This window comes from Mustela nigripes, chromosome 2, assembly GCF_022355385.1.
Source record: "Mustela nigripes isolate SB6536 chromosome 2, MUSNIG.SB6536, whole genome shotgun sequence".
Lineage (NCBI taxonomy): Eukaryota > Metazoa > Chordata > Mammalia > Carnivora > Mustelidae > Mustela > Mustela nigripes.
In genome coordinates, this window is record NC_081558.1 from 58,859,759 (window position 1) to 58,879,559 (window position 19,801).

General features: G+C 60.7%; 1 protein-coding gene across 1 annotated transcript in view; it reads right to left on the reverse strand.

Annotated features, from left to right (window-relative positions):
• Positions 1-2,223: 2,223 nt before the first annotated feature.
• Positions 2,224-19,801, reverse strand: part of PLXNA1 (plexin A1) — a 49,545-nt gene continuing 31,967 nt past the window's right edge. Inside the window, exons 20-32 of the mRNA XM_059390460.1 lie at positions 19,264-19,498; positions 16,639-16,781; positions 14,916-15,172; positions 14,597-14,663; positions 11,904-12,050; positions 11,634-11,793; positions 10,794-10,897; positions 10,430-10,526; positions 9,898-10,088; positions 9,541-9,710; positions 7,670-7,882; positions 7,406-7,556; positions 2,224-5,701 (exon numbers count right to left, since the gene is read on the reverse strand). Coding sequence (XP_059246443.1) covers positions 5,606-5,701; positions 7,406-7,556; positions 7,670-7,882; positions 9,541-9,710; positions 9,898-10,088; positions 10,430-10,526; positions 10,794-10,897; positions 11,634-11,793; positions 11,904-12,050; positions 14,597-14,663; positions 14,916-15,172; positions 16,639-16,781; positions 19,264-19,498 — 2,031 coding nt within the window. The 3' untranslated portion in view covers positions 2,224-5,605. The remainder of the gene's footprint in view (positions 5,702-7,405; positions 7,557-7,669; positions 7,883-9,540; positions 9,711-9,897; positions 10,089-10,429; positions 10,527-10,793; positions 10,898-11,633; positions 11,794-11,903; positions 12,051-14,596; positions 14,664-14,915; positions 15,173-16,638; positions 16,782-19,263; positions 19,499-19,801) is intronic.

Sequence of the window (19,801 nt, forward strand, 5' to 3'; positions counted from 1 at the left end):
ATGTGGCTACAATGCTAGCAGCGTCTATTGGTCACTATAGTCTGGGCTGTCTCCCGAATGCCCAGTTTGAGGTTGTTTTGTGCTCAAGCCCTTTGTGCAATGCAGGCTGGCTAGAGGTCCTGCTCTCCAGAATCCTCCCTGCAGAACAACTAGATGCCCAACCTAGAAGTGTCCCAAGCCATCCCACTGACCATCCAGTGACCATGATGAGCCACATGACCTCACCCAGCCCATTTTCAGAAAGGCCACCCATGCCTCATGAAGCAGCACCATCTGACATGCTCCTGGGTGTGCAGGAAGGCCCCAAAGGGGCACAGAGGGCCCAAGGCCCCTCGGGGACATCTGCAGGAGCCTCCCACGTGGACTCTAGCTCTTCCAGCTTCTGATTCTCTAGCCTCGTGGCTGCCCAAGTGCAAACCAGAGCTTCGCCCCTCTGCCGTCCACAGCCCCACCGACATGCCCTGCTCAGTGCACCCCATAAACCCTGGTATTAATAGCTGATGATTTTAATACCCTGGATGAGCCAATGTGTGCAGCAATCAGAAGGCGCCTGTCTCCCCCCAACACCGCCCCCTGCACCATGCTCGCTGTGTAATTACGCGTGATCACAGTGCAGTGAGCGCTGATTGCGACTCAGAGGCCATCGCTTGCTTTCGGGCTCGTGGGGCTGGAGCCCCCGGCAGCCTAACGAGGGTAATTGAGGCAGGGCTGATTGTGCCGGAAAGCTGGAGGGGACTGAGCCATGAGAACAGGCCACGTCACACCCCGAACAGGACGCATTTGCTAAATTTGTTTCCGATGCAATTTCATGGTGATTACACTGATTTCTCTTTAGTAATTGAGCCTGGCGCTGAGCTCAATGCCTGCAGCCCGGCTGTCAGGATGGGCCCATTTTGGAGCAGGAGGTATTGATTATGATTTATGGACCACTGTCAGAGCCCTCAGAAAGGAAAGACAGTGCAGGAAGGCGGGCGGAGATAGCTGCTAGGGCTCTCTGGGAAATTCCCTCCTGATAGGCTGTGGCCTGATTTTGCTCCAGCTCTGTCACTTCTCACTGTGTGGCTTTGGGCAGTACCTGTGTGCCCCCCAAGTCCCCATCTGTTGAGGTAAGAAGCCCTAACCCACAGAGGTCCAAACCAGTCTGTCCACCAGCCATGCTCGGACAGCAGCTGGGTTACAAGTCCTCCATCCACAGGAATGTCCTTTGGGGACATGTCCCACCTATCCCACCCAGAGACAGGCCTGCTGCTTCCAAAATCACCACTGCTGACCCCCCATACCTACCCTCTGGGTCAGCAACAGCCATCCCTGTTGGGCCCTGGAGGGGATGGGCCTTGAGACAGGGCCGCTGGGCAGAGCCACACACCTGCAGAGGTTGCACCCACATGGTTTTCATCAGAAAAGTACTAGCCCAGGGGGCCTGGGTGGCTCAGTCTTTAAGCCTCTGCCTTCAGCTCAGGTCATGATCTCGGGGTCCTCAGATCAAGCCCCACATGGGCCTTCTTGCTCAGTGAGAAGCCTGCTTCTCCCTCTCCCACTCCCCCTGCTTGTGTTCCCTCTCTCACTGTGTCTCTCTCTGTCAAATAAATAAAATCTTAAAAAAAAAAAATACTGGCCCAAGTCCTCATGGGATGGAAGAGTGTATCTATGCTGCAGAGGCCAACATTCCCTACTGGGTTCCTCAGCTGCAGGGTTCCCAACATGAAGAAAGCTCCTGGCTGAGAGTCTGGTCAATGGGGCTCCCAGCCCTCCCTGTTCAAGGAGGCCTGGAATCCCCGGGGCGGCTGGGCCCCTCCAGGCTTTCTGGAGCAGAGTCTGCATCTCGGCAAGGCCCCCCAGGAACCAGAGCTCCAAGCCAGGTGTTCCTAAGTCGGCTGCCCAGAAGAAGCACCGGGAGAAACTCTGGGAAGTCGTGAGTGGGGTCCCCAAGGGGCTGAGGCCTCAGTGACCTTCCATCTCGCTGGTGGCTCCAGGGTGCATCCGAGGTCCCCAGATACCCAGGCTGGGGCAAGTTGGTGGGGGCCAAGAGCCTCCTCTTGCGGGCAGTTCTGGAGTGATGGGGCCGTGCTGGTGTGAACTCCACTGGGGGCCATCAGGCACCCAGCCCAGCAGGCAAGGGGCCTGGTGCCACGCAGGCAACAAGGCTGGAGCGTGGGGTACACCTGCTGGGCCACAGGCCCAGCCCCCGAGCGCTCCCAGCAACCAACACTTGGAGCCAAGAGGTTTAGCAAAAATGTTTAATCTCTCCTTAATGTGTGTGCGTGTATTTACAAGTACTAAATCTGAAGAACAGTAAAATAGGAAATAGCCGTATATTTACACAATCGGCGGGCGACCGCCCGCCAGCCGCGCTGCTCCTGCAGGACCGCGATAGCTGGGCAGGCAGCTCCGGCCCGCCAAGTGATCACTCTTCTTTTGGGTGGGGTCTCTGTGGTGTTAAAGGACAGCTAATTGTGGGCTTCGTCTTAAAAATATCTTTCTTTCTCTCTAAATATATCTATTCTAGCTTGTGTAGCACCAACGACGTGAGCCATCAGATCCAGAACTGGGGAACCGGGGTGTGGGTACTCTGAGCAAGGCCAAACTAGGGAGGGCAGGAGGGAGGTTTGGGGCCATCCGTCTGGGCCCCCCCGGTCCCTCTTCCCCAGCCCCCAGTCCCGGCCCCTCAGGCCCTGGGTTGGGGAGTACAGGACAAGCTCGAGGTATATGGAGAGACCAGGCTCCCAGACCGAGGTGTGAGTCGTCTGGGGGGCACTCCTGAGACCCTGCGGATTGGGGAAGGGCAGGGAAGCACAGGGAAGGCCAGGCAGGGGGGTGGAGAGGCGTGGCCTACAGCAGGCAACAGCAGCAGTGTCTGGGACAGGCTGGGAGCCCTTGCTTCCCACACTGAGGCCTGGATCCCCCGAGCCCTGGGGCAGCAGAGGGGCCTTCCAGGCAAGGGAGCCCACCCTCGTTGCACAGAGCAGGGCTTCAATTCCAGGCCCCTGCCAGGCCCCCGTGCCAGTGCCTGGAGTGAGAGCCCCTGCCAGAGGGATGTGCAGAGGTGCCGGCAGGGTGCTACAGAGTTGGGAGGGTCTTGGGAAGTAGTGATGAGGAAGAGGCAGGGCCTAACAGCATGTACCAGCAGGAAGGCCAGCAAAGAACCTGCTGCAGGGGTGAGGCAGGCTGGGGACCAGCTCCATGGGCTCGCATGTAAACAGGTCCTGCTAAAGTGCTTGGCCTCCCTCTGCTACCACTGCCCTGCCTGCCCACCGTCCAGGTGACAAGGGCACAGGGAAGGCCCCACCCTTGAACCTGTTGCCTCACAGAGGCAGGCACAGGAGGCTTGGCTCTGTGGGGACCAGGGAGGGCAGAGGAAGGGGCCAGAACTGGATTCTGAACAGAGGGACACAGGGGCTGAGGAGCCCCAGCCTGACCCTCATGGAAGTGGAAGAACGGGGGTTTCGCAAAGAAGCCGGCACCCTGGGAAGACTTTCTGGGGGGGAGGGGAACGGAGGCTTGGCCCCAGGCACTGCCAGGCGACATCAGAGGGGAGGCAGGAGTGTACTGGGGGACGACAATCTAGGCCAAGGCGAGTGGCTACCAAAAGACAGCCAGATCTCCAGCCAGACCAGCCTCAACTTGGCTGCCCGAGGAATGAGTCCACAGGGGCTGCGCTGGGGCAGGGGGCTGGCCTGAGCTCCAGCAGGGCACACACTGCAGCAGGAGGCCCAAGCCCTGCACGGTGCCCGTTGGGACCCCCTGTCTGGCCTGTTCCAGCAGCTTCCTGCACCAGGAGTGCTCAGCCTTCATGGAGCTCCCCCACGGAAGGAAGCAACCCTTGACCTGATCTCCAGGGTGTGGCTCACGCTGCTTAGGAGGGGGGACCCCAAGACGGGCAGCCCGTGGGCGCAGGGCTGGCCACAGTTAGCTGTCCCTTAAAGTCCATGGGAATCTTGAGTACCGTCAAAAAAGTGAACATGAAAAGGGGCCGGGCCGCTTGTTTGCGCTCACAAGTGACTGATTAATTAAAAAAAACATAAAAAAAGGGGTCTAACAACCTCTAGTATTCAACACTTGCAGTTTTAAAAAGTTCAAGTCAGACTAAACGCTAGCACGGTCATGCAGGAATCCACGGCCCCGCGCCCTGGAAGCTCGAGGGGCCGGCGAGTTCTCTCCTCTGTACGTCACAATGAAAACAGGGTGGCCCGCAGGTCGGGTGACCAGAGGCCTTGGGGGCACGCCACTCAGGGAGGCCCTGGCCACTTCCACGACCATTTGGTATTGCTTTCCCACTGCCTCAACTTCCTTATTCTACTTCGTAAAATTTCTCCTCCTCCAGTTAACTGTACAGGACCCCACTGGGGCTGGAAACTGAGGCTAGAGCCACATATATATATATGTGTGTGTATATATATATATGTACAGAGTTCTTTTAATTAAAAATGTGTTTTTTCTTGCTCACTGAGGGCCGGATGGGCAGAGCGGACCTCCTGGCCCTCTGGTCACTGTGTCCTCCTCCCAGGGGCCCTGCCACAGCCCCGAGTGCCCACCCAGAGAGTTCCCCTAAAAAAAAAACCCAAAACAAGTCCCCCAGATGTCCCGCCGCCTGTGAGGGGCACTGCAGAGCTGCTGGACTGGAAGCCGCTGAAGGTGGGCATGGAGAGCAGGGGACACAGAGGGGTATGAGGGAGAAGGGTGGCAGGGGGCTGCTCCCAAGCCCCACGCGGCCGGGGAGAACACAGCCCACCCAGGGGCTGGTGCCAGGAGCGGCGTTGCGGGGGAATAAATAATGGGAACGTGCGCTCATGGCCCAGAGCCCCAGGCCCCAGTGGCTCCCAGAGGCACAGCCCTGAGGACAGGAGAGGAGTCACCGAGTCCTTCTGGAAGTCATGCGGGGGCGCTGAGCGAGCCGTTCTGCAGCCCCTCCATAGGAGGGAGCTGGGGCCTGTCTGGGCGAGGTTGACGTGGCGCTCCGGCCTCGGCCGCGGCCGCAGAGAGCACGCGGTGAATTGGGAGGACGGTGGCGGTGGTGCAGCAGCAAGCGTTGGGGGTGCCAGACGCAGCAGGTGGGCGGCGGCAGGGGGACGACTTCAGCTCCCCTTGGCCGGGCCCCGGGCATTCGGCCTCCCCCCGGGGATGCCATCCGGGGCCCGGGCCTCCCACTCCGCACAGGACGCCAGGAACGGCGGTGGCCCTCCTTGCCCCTCGTCCTGGCCCTTCTGACCTCAGCAGCACAGCCTCGAGGAGATGGACCAGGCCGGCTACCCCCTTCCCAGAGGGCTCCAGCCATATCCCCAGGTCCTTGGTGGTCACCCTCTCCTCCTGAGAAGTCCCTGGTCACACCAGGGCTCCCCCCACCCGCCCTGTGGTGAGCAGCTCTGGGCACAGGAGGTGCTGCAGGCACTGTCACCCACACCACGAAGAGTCGGGGCCCTCGCCAGGCAGGAAGAGGAGGTGGAGGGCCAGGAGGATGCTGGACCACACGCCTGGCCCCGAGCGCCCTGGCATAGGCACAGTTGGGGGCGAGGCTGCCTCCAAGGCCTCCCAGCTCAGGCTGCTGGACAGAGGCCACCCATGCGGGCCCTCTTGCTCAACTCCCGCTGGGCGGTGACGGCCAAGGGTCTCAGCTGCTCAGGGCCATCGTGTCCACCACCTGCTCCAGCTTGCTCCGGAGCCGCTGCCGCCGCGCCTGTTCGTCCTTCTCCAGGGCTGTCAGGATCTACGGCGGGAGGCGGGGCGTCAGCAGGCCTGGCCGGGGCTGCCTACTCCCATGGGGTGGGTACACGGAATCTCAGGGTGGGGGCTGTCCAGGAAGCAAGTCACCCTGCCACAACCCGCAGGGACTCTGGAGCCAGCACCGCGCTGAGGGTCCTGGGTTGAGCCTGGACTCCCAGGATCCCCGTGTGGAGAATGAGTCCCCCAGGTCAGTACGCCGACCCTGTCCCCCAACCCGGGCTTTCATCAGAGCCAGCCCTTGGACCCTCTTGGTGCAGGTCTGTCTGAGCAGGGCCTGGCCTTCTGGGGCATGGACACCTCTCACAGCCTGCTCTGCACCCCAGCTCCACCTGAGGTGCTGAGCGCTTGCTGGACCCTCTGCCCATGCTCCTGGGTCCTGCTGGCTGTCAGCCCTCCAGCACACAGCCCATCACCACCTCCCTGCCCCCAAGTCCTGCAACCCACCACCTGTTTCTCTGCACCCCTTACAGGACTTCTCAGAAAGCACTGCTAGCTCCTCCCGGTTCCCCTTGAGGGCCGCAAGAAGGCAGGCTTCAGTCCCCACCCTGCAGGTCACTCGTCCTCCTCGGCACTTGGCCATTGGACGTTGGCTGTCCCTGGCTCTCAGTCCCAAGGCTCTGCCTGCCCCTCCCGGCTCTGGACTCACCTCTGCGGCCGCCTCCTCCACGCCTACATAGGTGCCTCTTTCTCTCAGCTGCCGACCCCACACTTGGGCCCAGAGCCCGAAACTCTTGCACTCTCCAGTCTGCCCCCTCACACTTGAATAGCTGGACGCCCCCGAGACCTGTATCTCCTGCAGCCTGCCCTACTTCCTGTCACTCAGCCACAGGTCTGGAGATGGGCCCACACCCAGTCAGAGAGGCAACACCCAGCCCGTGAACCCCACAGCTCAGCAGCATGGCTGCAGCCTCTGCTGGTCCCTGCCTCCCTCTCGTCCCCTGCTATCTGGCTCGAATCACAGCTCCAAACCCTAACTGCCCAGCTCACTTGGGGAACAGCCCAAGTTCCCTGAGGCCTGCATACCAAGGGATGAACCCTGCCTCAGCTTTCCCTACTCCTCCCCCAGGGCCAGCTGATTCAGCATCCTGGCCTCTATGGTCCTGCCACAGAGCCCACACTGGCCTCAGGGTCCTAGCACTGGCCAGGCCCATCCTGCTGCTCTAGGCCTTTGTGTCCTCTCTAGTCCAGCCTGTAAGTCCATCCTTCCTCCCCAGACAACTCAGGGAGCCCCAGCTCAGTACAGATGCCTAGGAGGCCTCCTGAAGCCTCACTCCAAGTCAATGGGGGAAGGTGCTGAAACTTAAGGAAAGGCCCACTGCCCTGCCCTGGAGACAGCCATCCAGGCCGATAAATCCTGCAAACAGGGCCTTTAGGGCACAGTCACTACCTGACCCACAGTCTCCACATGGGAAAGACACAGCCGTCCACTCCCCCACGCCCCACAGTGACCAGAAGCACGATCCCTGAGCTAGTGTAGCCCAGGACTGGCAGGGAGTCACGAGAGCATTCCCTCCCTGCCCTAGTGAGCAAGGATGACAGTCGGGGTACAGAGGGGGAACAGCAGGAGGTGCCTGGCCAGCCTGAGGCATGGGCAGGGGCCGGGGTAGCTGCAGGGGCTTTGTCAGAGGGCCTGTGCCTGGCAGTAGGGGTCTGAGCCAGGCGGGCAAGAACCAGCGCACATGCTCACCTCATCCTTGTACTTGGTGATATAGGAGTAGATCTCGTGTAAGGCGCTCATGCTGTTGAACTGGCTCAGGTGCAGCCGCGACTGCTCCGCCAGGTAGGCGCTCATGTCCTGGTCGCTGATGGCGGGCATCTTAGCAATGTCTGCATAGTACCTATGGCGGGGCAGCAGGTGGGCTGGGGCAGCAGATGGGCCGAGGGCGGCAGGGGAGCGGTGAGCGGGGTCCCAGCCCCTCCCCCGCCCGCCTGCCCATCGGGTGCTGTCTACCTCTCCACCCAGCTCTTGTAGTTGGGGATGTCCTTGGCGTAGAGCAGTTTGTTGGAGGGCGAGTCCTTGCCCAGCTTGTGCTCCGACGTGGAGCAGGAGTCCATGAAGGTCTGGGCCACCACGGACAAACAGGCGTCTGTGATGCTGCTCTTGTGGATGTCGAACACGAACTGCGGGTTCTTGATCACGTTCACCCAGAAGCGCAGAGGCAAGCTGTGGGTGTGCCCAGGTGCACAGTCAGACAGGGCCTTCCGGTTGGCACAGGGAAGGGCCCATCTTAAGGGCCTGCAGTCTTCCTGGCTCCGACCCTCACACTGGTCATGGATGTCCACAGATGTAGGGAAACTGAGAGCCAGGACTCCTGGTGAGCACATCCTTACCTCCCAGGACCTCCTGAAGGGTAGCCCCTCCGCATCCTCAGGCATACATAGATGAGATGTACAGACCCAACAGTGCCCCCTCACATTTGGGTTCCCCCTGCACATGGCCACAGCCCTCCCAGGCCTGCTCACATCAGGGTCACACACACAGCTGGGCTGGCTCACCCCCATGAAAGGCACACCACTGGGGCTGGCTCACACCTAGACAGGCTCCCCTCCAGGAGAAGGCTCACCACCAAGGCAGGTCAAACCTGGGCTGGCTCACCCCTCCTACCCAGATGGGCCCTGGAAGCAAGACCGGGAAGGAGTCCAGGAGACATAGCCCCACAGAGAGCTGACCTCTTCATCTAAAATCCCCCTCTGGGACAGCCATCAGCTAAGGTATGCACAAGCCACTAGCCCATGTTAACTGTTTAAATTAAAAAGAATTAGGGGCACCTGGGTGGCTCAGTGGGTTAAAGCCTCTGCCTTCGGCTCAGGTCATGTTCCCAGGGTCCTGGAATCGGCCCCCAAGTTGGGCTCTCTGCTCAGTGGGGAGCCTACTTCCTTTTCCTCCTCTCTCTCCCTCTCTGCCTGCCTCTCTGCCTACTTACAATCTCTGTCAAATAAATAAACACAAGTCTTTTAAAAATAAAAAAGAACCAAATGAAGTTAAAAGTCCAGATTTTTGGTTGCACTCCGTGATACATGGCTGCTAGCCAAGGCTCCGAACAGCCCAGATCTAGAATGTTCCATCATCACAGAAAATTACCCTAGACGATGCTGCCTCCTCTCCAGTGCCCCATGGAACCCTCTCACGGAGCACAGCTGGAGTTGGAGGCCCCAACAAGGGTCAAGGCTCCATCCCAGATTTGTGAAGCAGTAGCGTGTAGATCTCAGAGTCCTAGGAGGGCTAAGGTCACCAGGGGACAAGGGAGGAAGAGGCCAGAGGCCAAAGGCACGGGAGCTCCTGTAAGGATAGGGTGAATGGTGCCGTGGGCCCAAGGTCAAGTTCAGAGAGATGAAAGCCAGTGTGGGCAGTGGCTGTTGGCCCTGTGGGGAGGGGGGCGGGGAGAGAGCTTCAGGAGCCCTGGCTCTCACTGTCCTCCTCACTGCAGCCGGCCAGCATGGCCCATTCCACTGCTCCAGCTTCTCACACACAAGCCGGCACTCACACACCCTCACACAGCCACGCACACCCAGAGACACTCGTGAATGCACAGGCACACACACACACACAAGTGTCCACCTCCCACCCCTAAGGCAGGTCCTGCAAGTCGGAGCAGAGGACCTGGGCGGGGAGGCGGCAGATGCCCCCAAGATGGGTGAATCAGGAAGGCCCCCCCTCAGGTGGCTGGCCTCAGCATGGGTATGGTGAGCCTGGGGGCCTCTATCCTCACCTGGGCAAACCTGTCCCTGGGGCCAGCCCCCCTAGCCCCCACTTTCCCCAGCCCGATCCCCTACCCCCGGGCTACACCCCTGCACCCGCCACGCCGGCCCTCCGGAACCTACCAGTTGCTCTTCCATGTGTGGCGCACGTCAGAGTCGTGGATCTGGTGCTGGTCAGCCTGCTCGTCCAGGAAGTCAAACATGTACTTGATGGCCAGTGGCAGGGCTGAGCCCCGGTGCGCTGTGCTGAAGATGGTCTCGAACAGGTCGTCCACAAACTTCTGGAGCGTACCCTGCAGGCAGGAGAGGGCATAGAGCTCCAGGAGGGCCAGCGGGCTGCCCCCTTGCCATCTCAGGCACCCAGGCCTGTGCGGCCATAGGATAATGCCAAGGGGAAGGGGTCGACTCTGACCATGGCTTTCTGAGGCCTGGGCCTGGGTGTCCCTGCCACGTCCCCACCGCCCGCCCACCAAAGCCTACTTTGGTGGCCAGCAGCCGCGTCAGGTAGATCTCTGAGACCATCTTGCTGCCTCGGTCACCCTCCCGCTGATCCAGGTGGTCGTGGTTCTTCACCAGGTGCCACAGCTTGGTGCCACTCTCCAGATCGGGCGTGATCATGGGGGTGCGTGAGCGCAGGCTGTCGGGGCTGCTGGCTGTGCGCAGCATGCTCTCTGTGGGGACCCCAGCCGTCAGTGGGGTGCCCTCCATGCCTAGCACCCATGCCCACTCTGCTGCTGGCTGGGCGGCCTTGGCAGCTCCCCCATCCGAGCTGAAAACTGCAGAGTCAACAGCCCCACCGCCCTGGGTTGCTGGGGACAGACAGAGACATTGAGGCAATGGCAGAAAGGACCACTAATGCATGATCTGGGGAAAGGGAGCCTCCATGTTGGAGGGAAAAGCCATCTCTCCAAGTGACGAGCCACAAAGAAGCCCCATCCCAGCCTGTGCAGGGAGCCGTGGGGAGGCGCCTGTCCTGGCCTGCGGGCCCTGCTGTCCCCATGCACCCGCTCACCGTATCTGCTGAGAGACTTGGTAAAGGTGGATGAGTTGGAGATATTGTAGGCGGATGTCTGCTTGGGCACCAGGGCCACCGAGGACCCATCTGTCACCTGCAGGCAGAGAACCAAGAGACATGTGACCCCTCATCAGTCCCAGAGGACACCCCCATTCCGGTTCTGAGCCTGGAGTTCCAGTCGCCTCACTGCTCCAAGCCTCAGTTTCCCCAGAAGTACACCTGCAGGGCTGTGTGGGCCCCTATATCTTCTTCTTGGGATGTACTGCTCAGAGGGGCCTGGACGATGGCTCCTGCACTGCCCCGGAGCCCCGGGAAGAGAGGCCAAGCCTTGGCCAGAAGGTCAGGAAGTCGCGGGGGTCACCTGGTAGTGAGCCAGCGTGTTCAGCCTCTTCCAGTCGTTGTCGATCTTGGTGGTGACATCCTCATCTTGCAGGATGATGCGGGCCATGCGGCCTTGGCGCCACTCTGCAGGGAAGAGAGCGCTGGAGGGGTGGACCACTGGGGCAGGCACCTCCCACCTACTGCTCCCTCTGCCAGATGCTGGCCTCTCCCAGCAGAGGGGACGGACAGGCCCTGAGGGGACAGGGTGCCCTGTGGACACTCAGTGAGAGGCCTGGAACAGCAGAATAAGGGAGACACAAGGCTTCTCCCCTCCTCGAGGCTAAGCTCCCTTCCCAGCTCTGGCTCTGAGCAGGACACACACACCACTGCAGGGAGGTCCTGTGTCCCTGCCCCGCCCACACCTCCTCTGGCAGCCCTACCCCCGCCCCATGGCAGCTACCTTGCTGTGGGTATGTCCTGCCTTCCAGGGCTCTGGGCCCACCTCCTCAGCCTGGCATTTAAGGCCCCAGCTCTGGCTTCTCTGGTCACTGCTACCACGGGACCCCCAGGCCCTCTACCTCTGCTGCCTGCTCTAGCCCTTCCAGCTCTGCAGATGCCCCTGTCTGGCTCATGAGCCAAGTGGCCCCCGATGCCAGCTCTGACAGCCTCTCAGCTCCTACGGTGCATGGGAACCCACTCCCTGCCTCTCTCCCTTGCAGGACAGTGGCTCCTGAAATGGACTTCCTGCTTCTCCCCTCTACCCTGGCCAGCAGCAACTTCCCAGAGCTAGCCCAGAGCACAGCCCTTCCCACAGAACCCCCTATGGCTAACTTGCCGGAGCCCCCCAGTGGCACCACTGCCAAGCCGCAGCCAGGCTCACCCAGGTCCATGTCCCCAGCCTTTGGCCGCTGGGAGTAGGGCACACCCTTGTACACGGCATCCAGCAGCTTCTCCTTGACCTGAGTTACCGTGTCGCAGTTCAGCCCCTTCACTGGCACCTCAGGTGCGTTCTCGTTCTCGGGGTTCACACAGTTCAGGGTCTGCGGGCAGAGAAGGGGGCCGTATCAAACCCTGGCTCTCCAGGGGCACACGCTGCACTAGGGGGCACGGGGAGGGCAGGGCTGCATGGGATGGCTGGGCTCGCACGCACCAGGGTCTTATAGTCGATCTGCTGCCGGATGAGCTTGTCCTCACTCAGGGAGTAGCGGGCTTCGCCCGTGATGGCGTCGATGGGACCCTTCTCCATCTGCTGCTTGATGGCGCAGTAGAGCATGAAGAGCGGCTCCCCCGCGCACTCCTGCAGCAGGCAGGTGAGTCAGGCAGTGTCCAGGATACCTGGGGGCTTCCGCCTCTGCTCCCCCCCGCCCCCCACACAGCTGTGTGCAAGCTTCCCGCAATGAAAGAGGAAAGCGGAACCCTGGTTTGAAAGCCCCATGAAGACAGTGCAAGAGAATAAATGGGCCACTCAAGCTGCCCCTATGAGCTTCCAAGTGAAAACTCTAGCGCGGCCTCAACCACTAGGGCCAGGAGCACATGGAGAGAAATGCCTCGTGGCCAAGCTGGGTTTATGCCAAGTAAGACCCAGGCTGGTACACTCTCCCCAGTTCAGGCCTCAGTGGGCCCAGCACCACAGCCTCCTGCCTGTGCTCCAGAACCCCGCTTGTCGGAGCCCAAGAGGAGCAGCCAGCACCACACACAGGACAAAGCCTAGGCTCCTGGGCCCACCCCACAGCCCCAGGCACTGTGGACCCTAGGCCTCACAGCACTGCCCAAGGTGGCAAGCTGGATGTTGGAGGCCCACCCAGCTGGGACCCAGCCCGGCAGGCAGAGGACTGCCCCTCCTTCCATCACTGGAAGGCAGTAAGCCAATGCAACCATGGGTGCAGACACACTGACCTAGAGCAGCGACTGTCCAGCACTGTGGGACACAGAAGTCCATGGCCAAGATGCCCTGAAGGGGGCCCCCGGCACTTGGCACAAGTCCGCTTTGCCCCTGCCTCTGACCACTTTCCCTCTGGTTCCCCACACTGTGGCCACCAAGACCATTGCCTATACCTCCAACAGCTCAGCATGTCCTCGCCTCAGAGCCTCTGCCTCCACTTGTCCCTACAACCAGAAATTTCTCCCAAGGTCTCTGCTGTGGACAAAGGCAGCCCAGGCAAGTCTCAGACACCTGGCCTTACAGCAGGTACGGGCAGGGAGTCCCAGCATGGTCACCTGCCCCCTCGTGGCCCTGGGCCATCCCCTCAGGCCCAGTACGTTCCCTCATGTGCATGGTGAAGGGGCAAACAGGAATTGGAAGAAGTGGTGCTCTGAGTAAACGTGGCCTCCCTGTCCCTGTCCCTCTACTCATTATCCCCCATGTCTCCGCCCCTCCACAAAGCAAGCCCCAATGGCGATTCTAAAGCACAACCCTCAGATGGCACCAGGCCCATGCACTCCATCCGTCCGTCTGTGGCTCCAGAGTCCCACTCACACAGCAAGTCCAGCTTCTCAGACCAGATGTCAGAATGAGCCCCCTTTTCCTGGGGGCAGAGAGTCAGGTCCAGACAGGGAGGAACAGAGGCAGGGCTTCCCTTGGCTTACAGAGCACCATTTTACAAGCATGTAAGTACCCTTTGCAATCAGCACAGAAGCGAGTTTCCACAAGATGGGCACAAGTCTGTCACTGGCTACCAGTTCTGTGCAACGGTAACGTGCTTATAGGGCACCTGCTACGTGCACAGGATTCTGAGCGTGCTGCTATCCCCTCCCATCGTGGGCCCCACGGGACAAGCCCTGGCTCGGCTCCCCTGGCTCCCCCCAGTTGGAGCTGGCACGCACCTCTAGGGCCTTTCTCCCCTTGTTTGGCTAACTCCTTCCCTTCCTTCATACCTGTGCTCAAGTCCCTCATCCACCTGACTTCCTGCCCCTTCTTACCTGCCCTTGTGCCCCATTCACACCTCCCCCCAACTCAGGGTAAGACCATGCCCTAGGCACCTCCAAGGGTCCGCCGCTATCCTCGACTCAGTGAGAACCCCGGCAGCTGAGGTCCACAGCCAAGAAGCAACCGCAGTCTAAGTGAGCCCCAGTCCACCTGTGCCAGCCCATACCATGGCCCTTGGGCCCCACTGCCTATGACCCTGGCCACCTGCAGGGCCTCAACCAGACACCAGAGACGAGGCAGGAGCACACGTAAAGCACGCACACTGGGCCACAATGGGGCCCCGCCACCCTCCACCTCTCAAGACTATGGGCCTGCCTGCCAAGCCTTCAGATTTTAAGGGAAGACAGACATTTATGTCTGAATCACCTTTATTTCTAAATGGTGAGTAAGCAATCTCACTACTCACACCCCAAACAAAACCCACCTGGACCCGTAGTTAGCCTCCACCCCTTTCTGAGGCTGGCCATGGGCCTCCAGAGCTCATCTTCTGAGGGTGGAGGCCTGTCCAGGCAACAGAGAAGGCCCAGGCGGCCACCCTCTCGCAAAATAAAGTCACCAACAAGAGCCCCCAAGGCTGGGGCTGGCCAGTGCTGGCCACACAGAAGCCCTTGCCCAAACATCCCCTCCATCCCTGGCCCCAGGCCATGGGCTTAGCCACTGAGACGTGGGTCTGGGTCCAAACTCCAGCTCAGCCAAATGCTCACCACCTCTAGGGTGTCTGCCCCGCCTCGGGGCTGGGTGAGGAGTGGTCAGCCTCCAGGAGGAGGAGGAGGAAAGAGGCTAACAGGACACACATCCTGGGGGAGTGCCTGCTGAGACCCGCCCCTGCCCGTCCCTCTCCCTTCTAATGCCCTTGAGCCCATCCGCCTGCCCAACACCCCATCTCGGATGTTCCCTCTTCCTCAGCCACCACCTACCTTCAGGAATTTATACAAAAGGAAGGTGAACCAGTTGGTCAGCATCTTCTCTGCCACTGACTCAGTCCTGGGGGCACAACATGGACAGGGGTGGGGGCTTGACTCCACAGCCCACTGTGCCCGCCCCACCGCCACCAAGGGCGCTGAAGGGGCTGCCTTGGAAACCCCCAGCCCTCTGCCCCAGAAAGCCCAGCTTCTGAGTGGGACCACTCTGGCTTGGTGCCGCTGGGTGCCCGAAGTGGCATGGCCTGGGGCAGGGTCCCCGCACCCAACACGCTGGCTCGGCCTCCCATGTCCGCAGGCATAAGTCTGGGCTCACCGCCGCAGCAGCAGCTTGGGGTGGTTCTTGCTCTCTAGGTTCTTCTCAATGAGGTCGGACAGAAGCTGCTTGAGCACCCCCGTGGCGTACTCCATCTCACCCTGCAGGGCCGTCATGATGAGCGAGGCCACATTGCCCCGGTCCCGCATGGAGAAGCTGCGCTGGGCCTCCAGTGTGCGTATGAAGGTCAGCAGGAAGTGCTTCTTGGTGAGCAGCTGCCCGAACAGCGTCAGTGACTTCTCCACATTGGCCTGCACCTGGGGGAGAGGGGGCAACCCATGGGTACACTCAGACCCGGAGGGGCACCCAGGTCCCACAAGAGAGGCGGGACAGGAAGGCTGAAGGCAGGGCCAGAGGGGGGCCTTGCAAGAGAGTGACACATTGCCCTAACAGGTCCTGGGGCCTCAACTGTCCTCGGCAGAGGGAATGTGTCCAGAAAACTACTTGAGAAGCCCATCACAGGCAGGGACCGGGGCAGACCAGTGTCAGTGCAATGTGTAGAACGAGGGCCACTCTCCTTGCAGTCGGATCCTGGAACCACCATCTCCTGCAGCCTTTCCCCCACAGCTAGGAGAAAACTGAACTCAATGCCCCATATGCTGGGCACCAGCAAAGCACAGCCATGTCTCAGTCTGCACTCACAACAGAAATCACTGTCCCCACGCCACAGAGGACAACAAAGTCCAGAAGAGAAAGAGGCTTGTGACATGTGACATGGAAGTGGGGAAAGGGGGTAGAGTGCAGGGACGGCTGGCTCCAGGGACCCTACTCTCTCTCTTATGCACAGCAAAACAGAAGATTCCCCACCAGACTATGCTGGAAGCTGCCAGTGCCACTGCTGCCAGCCCAGGCAGATAGGTGACAAGACCCAAGTAGAATACACTCATAACTAAGAGAACATTCAGTCTGACACAGCAGATGATCACATCAGGAAAGAGACGTGATAAAGCACGTGGAGCCCTCAACGTGGCAGCCATCCCAGGGATGGGGAGCTGCTGAGCAGCCCTGGTTATCCAGGCCTGAGCCAGAGTGACAGGAAGGCCCATTCCAGCAGAGCTCAAGAGGGACTATCCCACCAACAGAGCTGTGACAGGGAATGGGATCCCCCACATCCAAAGCGTGCAGAGATGGGATGCCCTTGGCTGGATGGCATGACTGCTGAGCCCCTGCCTATTCCTAGCTGAGGACTGGGCACCTACCTGCCTCTGGGGAGCCCCTAGAGGACTTCAGGTCCAGCCCTCTTCCTCTCAGCAAGCTCACGCCCATAGCCCAAGTACCGTCAACAGCTCCACAAACCAAAAACCCAGCTCCATGAGGGCCACCATTCTGCCATCAGCCCCACACTTACCCCAAAGAGCCATGCAAATTCCTGCAGGGCCCCCCACCTCCCAGCCCACAGAGCGGAGCCCCTGCCCTACGAAGCTCAGCATCCCAACAGCCAGCAGCCAGGCCCAGTGAATGGGCACTGTGGCACATGACATACCCAAGGCCTCACTGGAACAGAGGCAGGCTCCAGTGAGCCTAAGCTCCAGCCACGGCGATGGGCTGGAATGCGGGCCAGCCCCGCCCCAGGCCCCTACCAGGTCCGTCTCCCCACCACAGCAGAAGCATTACAGGGAGCCGAGGGCCCTGCCTCCCAGGGGCCCTTCCAACCTATCTGGGCCATCTCCCAGGGGTCCCAGGAGCAGGCAGACGTCCCCATGAGCTCCAGCCGACAGCCCACCTCCATCTCCTTGAGCACTGGATGGTCCTCAATCCCAGGGAAGAGCACCCGCATGGCATACGTCCGGTAGTCAAGGAACGGGATGCCGGCACCATCCAGGTCGTTGGTCAGCTCATGGATGTCTGTCTGCAGCTCTGCAAAGGCTGCAGCCACACGAGGTGTCAAGGCAGGTACCCCTCCAGCCCCAGCAGCACCCCCTCAGGGCTAGGCTTGAACTCGGGCTCTGCTGCTCCCTGGCTGGGTAACCTTCAGGAAACCCCCAGGCCTTCCAACGCTGACATGTGGACAAAACTTCTGTCCCTCGGATGGGTCACAGGAGGCACCAGACAAGAGCAGAGAAGGTGGCATGCCTGGGGCCGGGCTGAGAGGGGCTTCCTGCAGTTAACCCTGGCACTGGGGGGCAGGGAAGCTCTGGGGGCCGGATTCCTCTACTACCTAAGGGCACACATCACTCGCCCTGGGTCCCAGGCCATAGCTGCCGGGAAGAAGAGGATGTGGCCAGGGAGAGGAGACAGGAGGCTTTCTCCAGGCCCCTGAGCTCTCCACTCTGACAACCACCACCCACCGGGCTGGGCCCTCTCCATCGCCCACCCTGCTTGGAGCAGCTCTGTTTCTTTCAGAAACAAAAGCAGGCAGGGCTAGGGCAGGCCTCAATGGAACATTCCAGAGCTGTGAGGTGTCTGCCCTGCAGCTCCAAGGGGGAGGCACTATCTGATCAGGAGCCAGAGGAACGCGAGGCAGGCTAGGGGCCGACTGGCAGGTTTAATTAAGAGCCGGGACCTTCATCTCCTAGGCACTGCTGCCGAGCGCCTGGTTATCACGGCCTGGCTGGTCCTGCAGCACCCGTTGGCCTCTGCCCCCAAAGCCATGCTGGCAGATAAAGGTGTCCTGTGTGCTGGCCGCGGCATACAGCTGCCCCCTCCCAAGGTTCTCCCTGTCCACGGAGCTCCCCATCCAGGCCACCTGACTCCCACACAAGGCTCACACACCTGCCTGTGACCTGCGGGATGGCTGGGCTGGTCCACGACCTTTCAGTTCTCAGACAGGCCAGGGTCCTGACCGGATGGGACATTCTAATCCCCATGAAGCTACCAACAGCCCAATGTCAGGCCTGCTGCAGGCACGAGGTCCCCATGCAGCAGCCATTCCCAGGGCCTCACACCCTGCTTCCTGCTCAGGTCCCTTTCCTCATGCCCCAAACAGGAACTCTCCCACCACTTGCCTTCCAGAGCTATGGCCAGCATCTGCAAAATGTCTGAGGTTGCTCTTAGCCCCTATGACAGGTCCTTCACCTGTCAGTGACCATGAGTGTGGCTCCATCCACCCCTTGCAACCGCCCCGGCAAGCCAGGAGCCATGAAGAGAAAGGGGCCATCCCAGGCTGGCCCAGGGTCCAGGTCACCCAGCCCTGCAGTGCCACACCTTGCAGCAGCCAGAGAAGCTAAGCAGGTCTAAGGTTGGCCATCAACGCAAGACAGTAACGCAAGGTTACTGTCTAGTGCCTAGAGCCTGCAGCACACACAGAAGCCAAACCCGTCCCCACTCAAGTGGCCACCACACAGCCCAGGGTCTCCATCCTAGGCCATCAGGCTTCCCTGCAGCCCCCGACATGTATGCCTGCCTCTCTTCTGCCCATTCTGCAGCAGTACACTCGGTGCATGGGCAGGGAGAGCAGTATCTGCTCTGCCGGGGAGGAGCCTGGGCCTGGGGCACACTGGCCTCTCTGGGTCATGTGGGACGGAGGTGGGGCGACCCCTGCCTGCCAGGACATATCCCCTTCTCTGGGGTACCCACTCCTGCCCTTGGGGTCTGCCAACTCTCACTGGGGGCTGCCAGGAGAGCAGGTTTTAGGGAAGGGGGGTGTGGGAGCAGGCATGGCATGAGGGACTGGGTGGGGCCGGGCCCAGCAGGAAGGCTGAGCTTGCCCCCTGTGCTCATCCGGGCATCCCAGGGAGAGGCTGCTGAAGATGAAGTTGAGGGTCCAGGCTGGCCATGCTGGAAGCCAGCCTGCGCCCCAGACTCACCCTGCACAAAAGCCCACACGATGTCTCTCTACTGAAGGCCCTAAGCTGATCTCCACCACTCACATAGCAGGGTCCTAAGGGACACATGCCCCTCATAGGAGGCTAGGCTGAAGCCTTATTCCCAGGACAGCCCCTAGAAGACAAAGACCTCTACCGGCCAAGGTGTGTTATGTACTCAGGGCCTAAAAAGAGGGCCCCGGCTCATTGGTGCCGTGCCTGACCCCAGGGACAGAATCGCCATGCCCATCCTACAGACAAGGAACCTGAGACATGAAAAGGTCATGTGTCTTACATGGCACGAGGTCCTGCAGCCAAGCAGGCTCACAGACACGAGCTCTGTGGCTCCAGGGTCTGTGTCTCTGGCATCATCCACAGAGGCCAGACTAACCCCAGGGCCTAGATGCAGGCCCTGGTCAGAACCTCACCTGTCTGCCCACGCCTGTACAGCAAAGGCACCAAAAGGCTGAATACCGAGCCAAATTGTGGGGAGGACAGGGCCCAGCTCACATGGGGTGGCAGCCTCAGCAAGCCTACCCCTTTATTCCCCAAGCCACTGCCTGCCCCACACACATGCACGCATGCCTGTGACTCTGACAACGCACCTTCCTTGCACTCCAGGGCCACACGGGACTCCAGGTTGTCCATCTGTAGCTGCAGCCGCTTGAGGGTGCGGTCAGCATCCCGAGACTTGCGCTTGTAGGCAATGAGCACAGCGACGATGACCAGCAGCAGGAGGCCCCCGCCCCCGCCAATGCCAACAATGGCAGGTAGGGTCAGCAGACTGTCCGAGTATACCTGCAACATCCCTGGCGAGAACTCGAAGCCGCCAGCCCGGACCTGGGGGTGGGGGTACAGGCCACTCAGGAGGTCCCTTGCCCACTGGAAGCTCCAGAGGCCACTGGTACCAGGCCCCTTGAGAGACCCATGGCACTTGCCCCTGGCCTGGAGCGGGCAGCAGGTGGGGATATGGGTACTCAGGGCAGGTGCTGGACCTACCAGGGGCCCTCAGGGCTGAGTAAGAGCTGAACTGCCCTCTCTCTGGGCCAGAGGCAAGTCTGGGGCTTAGCCATAGAGTCAGGATTGCCCTGGGTGGGGCAGGGTCAGTGGGCTGAAGGCAGGTGGGGCCCAGGAGACCAGAGC